The sequence below is a fragment of the Pholis gunnellus genome (assembly GCF_910591455.1).
Source record: "Pholis gunnellus genome assembly, chromosome: 12".
In the NCBI taxonomy this organism is placed as follows: Eukaryota; Metazoa; Chordata; class Actinopteri; order Perciformes; family Pholidae; genus Pholis; species Pholis gunnellus.
The window spans coordinates 17,352,013-17,358,651 of NC_136539.1; the positions used below are offsets into that span (position 1 = coordinate 17,352,013).

Genomic DNA, 6,639 nt, shown 5'->3' on the forward strand with positions numbered 1-6,639 from the left:
AAAACACAATTGGGTTTCATCATTAAATTCTTTTCTTTACTGCATTTGCACATAATTCACTGAACACACGGAAGTCCAGAAGCATCCAATACATAAACTGACCGATGAAAACAAGGTAAAAACAATACGTCTGTAGTAAAATACACTTTCATGTTCTTATATGCATAATATAAAAACAATAAAGGAAAATATTTCAATTGCAGTAATTACTATTTACAAAAGGCATTTTCTTTTAAAAGGAACTTTTACAACTTCAGTACCTAAAATAAATCAAACTATATGCAGGTCAGGTGCAGTAGTACAAAAAGGCTTTGATATCAGGAGAGTAAGGTGACAGTTTTACAGCAGGACAGAAAGGCGGGATAAGGCCTGATGAACATTAGGTAGCCTGGAGGAGTTCACCAATGAGGAGCGAGTGCTTTTCCTCCGTTTCGTCTCTGGCCGGTCCAGGTTGCCTTCCAACCCAGCTGATATCACAAAGAAGTTCCAAATCATCAAGGTTGATAGGGTGAGGTCATCGCTAATGGAAATAACGAGCCTGTTGACGAGGGCAAACATATCAATAGTACAAACTACTAAACTTTTTCCCCCTATCATGTCGTACAGCCCGTCAACGGCCTTCCTACTGCACAGACCTGCTTCTTCCTGTTTCGCCTGCCCCCTTACACGAGCCAGGCCATCCTCGCTGAGCGTCTGCGTTACTCCATCCACAACTGCCCCTCCATCGACAACTACATGCTGACCCACAACACCGACGCAGCAGACAGCTCCGACACAGAGGAGTGAAGCGGCCAGCTGTGGTCAACCTGGTGATGAATGTATCTTCTCCCATGCCATGCACATTATGCACTGAACACAGACTTCTATTTGCCAAACCTGTAAGGTAGTGTACTGTACTGTTTATATGTTGGTTGAAATTAAAGACATGTGTAGTTTTGGTTTTCCAAACGTGCAAGGTGTTGTAATTAATGCAGTGCTTACTCTGAATCAACACTACAGGGATACGGAATAAGAGTTTTTCAAATAAAAATAAAGTAACTAAAAAAGTAACTTTAAAAGTAAAGTAACTAAAAAAGTAACTTTAAATGTAAAGTAACTAAAAAAGTAACTTTAAAAGTAAAGTAACTAAAAAAGTAACTTTAAAAGTAAAGTAACTAATAAAGTAACTAAAAAAGTAAAGTAACTAAAAAAGTAACTAAAAAAGTAAAGTAACTAAAAAAGTAACTTTAAAAGTAAAGTAACTAAAAAAAGGCTCACACAGTTCTTCCAACAAAAGTCCATCCAGCTTTGTGAGTTTGTATTAATCATCTCGGTGTGGATGATTAGAGACCTTTCCTGTGGAGAAATTGCAATGTCCACTTCTCTTTCCCTACTGGCTTGATAGGCAGCTTCATCTGAATGCCAAGGCCCGCTCAGTTGTCCAGTTGCCAATGATGTTCATCTCGCTCCACTAGTCTTACAATTGACCACAAATTAGCAAACCCTCAGTAATCAGAAATGTTTCTATGCATGAATTAATTGAATTACGGTTATAGTGTCGCAGTAAAGTCGAGGGCACATTGTTTGGTAATTCAAGGATTGCAATGGGGCCTCCAGGCAACATGCTGGCTGTTGTGAACGACACATTCATTCATTTACTTTCTGTTCTTTTGCATTACTGCTATAATCTGAATAAAAACTATATCTATGCTGAGAATCAATCCCCCCTGAAGTTTGAGCCTCTCCATATATTTGTCCATTTGTAGTATGTTTAACATTTTTGCAGATGCACAGTGTCTTTGGGTATACTGGGATTTTGAGACAGATAATATACAATTCAAACATTTGTTTCTGTATCTTCTCAGGCATCAACACAACAATAATACAATTATATGTGTTATTCTTTTACTAAAATTATTGATAATCAATAGAATAATATCAAAGGTTGACATATGACTAAACATGGACAATAATAAGATTATTTCCTTTGTTTAATCAGGGCCGGTAATTAAACTCTGGAGCTCTAGTGAATCCTGACAGCTGATTGGAGAATGACGATGCTCAACAAAGAATAAAAGAAGTTACATTGTTTATGGACAAGTGGTAAATTATTCCAGACATTGTGTTTTAACTTTGTAGTACTGTGTTTCGCATATAGCCAACTGAGGCAATCATAATCAAGAACAAGAAAGAGATAACCATCAGGTAACATTTTTGTTTGACAAATAGGTAAATAATGATCAATGCAACCATTTTAAGTTCATTTTCCTTGTCAGGATTAGATGACTCAACAACAAAGCACAGAGTCACTCTTTTCTCTCTAACTTTACTGTGTTACGGTGTGATTTTACTTGTTAATGGTGCTCTTATTGTTACTATTATATTGGAAGAAAAACTTCATGAACCCATGTACATCTTCGTAGGTAATTTGTGCATTAATAGTCTTTATGGGACAGTAGGCTTTTACCCCAAATTCCTGTTTGATCTATTGTCTAACACTCATGTCATATCTTACACTGCTTGCTTGTTGCAGGTCTTTGTTGTATACTCCTATGTAGCAACCGATTTTTCTATTCTAGCCCTGATGGCCTATGACCGATATGTGGCTATATGTCGACCACTGGAATATCACTCTGTTATGACTAAACATAATGCTCTTTTGATGGTGTGTTTCTCCAGACTTCTACCTTTGCTCTGTCAGACTGTTGTGACGGTAATGACGTCCAAAATGGAATTATGTGGCTCCAACATAGAAAAACTTTATTGTGATAACTGGTCAATCCTTAAACTCTCCTGCAATTCAATAACAACAAACAATATTGTTGGGTTTATCTTTATATTTTTGTATTTTGGGCATGACCTTTTCATTGTGTGTTCATATGTGCAGTTAGTAAAATCTGCTTTAAAGTCAAGAGAGGGAAGGAGGAAGTTCATGCAGACGTGTGTGCCACATTTATTATGCTTGTTTAACATCTCAGTTGCTCTACTTTTTGACTTCATGTATGCTAGATATGGATCACGCTCTGTATCACAGAGTGTAAACAACTTCATGGCCATACAATTTTTAATGATTCCACCTATTCTCAACCCTATTATTTATGGACTTAAACTGACTCAGGTTCGCAACAGTTTTTTAAGTTTGTGTACAGTCAACAAACAGGTTAAAGGATCAGGCTGACACATTGTGAAATTGTGTTTTTCAGGTCAGCCGTTCTCTTGAAATACTTGAATGTACATCCAACTATATGTGAAGCCCCTTTTTATCGCTACCTCCAGAATTGTGGTTTATGGATAGAAAAACACACTCTAGAATCAGGCATGGGCTTTCTGAACTCATAGTCCTTAAAACAGTTCATGATATCTACATTTTTATTCAGAAAGAAACAACACCATTTGTGTCAGAGCATACGCAGGCTGATGCAGATGCCACATGTTTAATAACTGTAAGAACTTAAGAGGCCAAGTAATGATACATACTTTCAGTTGTGAATCACACATCAGTTTTTGTTGACTCTGTCTCCGAGAGGTGTTGATTAAACTTCATGGTCATTCTGGAGGCTGAATTCTTTGCTGCTGTTTTGTATTGTTGAAAAGTGTTTCTAATATTTGTTAATTCTTATGAACTTGAATGCTGATATTGTAATAAAACATTTCATATATCGGGGTATTTTTGCAGTTATCATTTTCAACAGAAACTAATGGTGCATGTATATAGCTGCTTTAAGTTGTTGGTGGTTGGGGAGCAACTTGGGGTTCACTGTCTTAATCAAGGACATTTTGACCTAACCACCAACCTTGTGATCAATAACTTCCCTAAAGTACATCACTTGCATCAAGTTCACATAGGGGTGCCAGAAAAACCTCACTGAAAGGTGTCAGGTGCAACACAAGCAACCCCCCCCAACCCCTCCTTCTACAAGAGATAAAACAGTATGAACTGACAAGGCGTCAATCACGCTTTCACCTCAAGGCCGCCAACACTACCACACTCCACATAGAGTGTGTAGAGTGTGTACCCGCCTGTCTATAGGCTTGGGAGATGCATTTACAAAGCCATTCCGCCAGACGTTTCTTGCTGGCCACACCATCTCTGAAGCACATGAACAGTTGTTTAGTGAGTCTAATGGGTGCCGTGCGTTCAATATAACATGCCAATGCACAAACTGGGTTTAGCAGTTGTACTTTAACTCCCTTGCCCCCTGCATGGGTTGGAAGACAATAACCCTCGACCTGACAGAACTCCCCAAGTTCTTTGGAGTGTAGCCCCGCTGTGGTTACTATGAAGCAGCAAAGCTACTGGTGTGCACCAACAGGGCAGTGCACCCCCTCACACACTCACTTAGCTGAGGTCAGTAGAACTAGCAATGCTGTCTTGAGTGACAACGTCTAAAGAGAGGAGTGCTCCATGATACAGTAGGCGCAAAGGGACCCTTCACCAAAGTCTCGAGCACCAATGGCAGTTAAGAAAGTGGTCACCACACTTTCACCCAGGAGACTGCTGTTAGTGTCCCATATGAGACAATTAGTAAAGTTTACATTTACGTAACTGCTGCGTACCTTTCAGCTGCTGCTCTGCTGCTCACTTTATTGTTTTTGACGGTATGTTTGGCTAACCGCTAACAGCTAACATAACTATTTTAAGTGTAATTTAGTTGTTGGCAAGACTCAATTAAGTGTATTTTACGAAAACTTCAAGCCAATTGCTTTCATACATAGTTGCTTGTTTTTTGAGTGTGAATTATGTATATTTTACGACAGATCACAAGCCATGGGTGTCTGGACAGGGGGTTGACCAATTGAGGGGTGTACACCTTGATCAAGGCGGCCAATTATGGCCATTGTCAATTCAACTCACTTCAAAATATTTATTAGCAACAAACATCGCTTTGTTGGCACACACAATATATGATACACTACTGTCCCAAACAAGATACAAAACGATCACATCAGAAACACTCGTGATTGCAAGTTTAATAAAGCACTCCCAAATTGAATTCAAAACATCAAAATGTTTCCTGAAACTTGAAAATATTAACAACAATTTAGGGCTCAAGTTAAGGTATTCACTCCATTACTGTAAAATGGACCAATCAATATTAAAGCTAATGCTCCATACTATGTGTTAACGTTATTGCGCATTAGCAATTCTGATAAAATAAAATATTTTTTTAGTTATGAATTAGTTATCAGTTACATTTGGAGACTCTTTTGTTTGTTTCAGTCAAGAAAATGTTTGACATTTTCATTATTTTCTTTCTGAGATGCTAGCCAATGAAACGTCGGCAGTAGAGGGAGGGTGCTTTTAATATTCAACTATAAAGTTCATAAACACAGTGCAACACTGAGACATTTGGACATGTCTCATATGTTTATCATATCAATATGCAACATACACAGAGCATATCCCTTGCTAACAATGAATGTTTTTTTACAGCATTGCATCCGGTCTTCTAATTACTGTTTATAACTTTGACAGTTTGGATTTTGGAGCATTACTGCAAAATGAGCAATACATCTAAAATCGTTCTTTTTTCACTGTCTGGCTTCAGCGCCACTGCCAACTACAAAATCACACTTTTCTCTCTCACTTTACTTTGTTATTGTCTAATTGTGGTGGTAAACGTGTCTCTCATTTTAACTGTAATATTGGATAAAAATTTACATGAACCCATGTATGTTTTTATATGTTCTTTGTGTATCAATGGACTTTATGGGTCTCTAGGCTTTTATCCTAAATTTGTTTTTGACCTTCAATCAAAAATCCAAGTAATATCATATGAAGGATGCCATTTGCAAGTGTTTGTTATATACTCCAATGCATTAATTGACTATTCTATTCTAGTTCTCATGGCTTATGACAGATATGTGGCTATATGTCGACCCCTGGAGTATCACTCAGTAATGTCTGTGAGAAGGATTGCAGTTTTAATTTGTTTGTCCTGGCTTGTACCCTTGTGCTGTGAAGCTATGATTTTAACTTTGACATCTACATTGAAATTATGTGGCTCCAAAATAGATAAACTCTACTGTGAGAATTGGTCAATTGTTAAACTTGCCTGTGGCTCAACGAGAGCAAACAACATTGTTGGATTGATTATCATTGCTTTCTATTGTGTGCATTTCCTCTTCATTCTCTGGTCTTATGTGCGGTTGATAAGATCAGCTTTAAAATCCAGAGAGGGCAAGAGAAAGTTTACACAGACATGTGTGCCGCATTTGTTATGTTTGCTTAATGTTTCTGTTGCTTTGCTGTTTGATGCCATGTACTCTAGGTATGGATCAGCATCTTTGCCACAGAGTGTAAAGAACTTCATGGGCATACAATTTCTCATAATTCCACCAATTATAAACCCTATTATTTATGGACTGATCCTAACTAAAATACGAAACAAAATAATATATTTGTGTGTGATGACAGGTCAAAGATTTAAATTGAGATTCAAGGTTTGATATATGTAAGCATTCCAAAAGCACTTTATTTGGCTCAACACGTGGTTGTGTTCAGTTGTTTTGCCTGTTGTACCTTTTTCTCTGACAGGTTTTCTTTTATGTCAATGACCTCCAAGAAGTGTGGAGAACGCTATGTGACAATTGTTTGAAAATGACATCTTTTGTTTTCGGTATGACTGTTTAATTTTGTGTTATATTTTTGTAGGGTAA

General features: G+C 37.6%; 1 protein-coding gene across 1 annotated transcript; it reads left to right on the top strand.

Annotated features, from left to right (window-relative positions):
- Nucleotides 1-2,215: 2,215 nt before the first annotated feature.
- Nucleotides 2,216-6,639, top strand: LOC306704061 (olfactory receptor 1D2-like; the record flags this gene model as incomplete). The annotated part of the gene is made up of 3 exons (XM_079170272.1): nt 2,216-2,577; nt 5,841-6,091; nt 6,635-6,639. 3 exons carry the CDS (start codon nt 2,216-2,218, stop codon nt 6,637-6,639), a joined length of 618 nt encoding a protein of 205 aa, XP_079026398.1.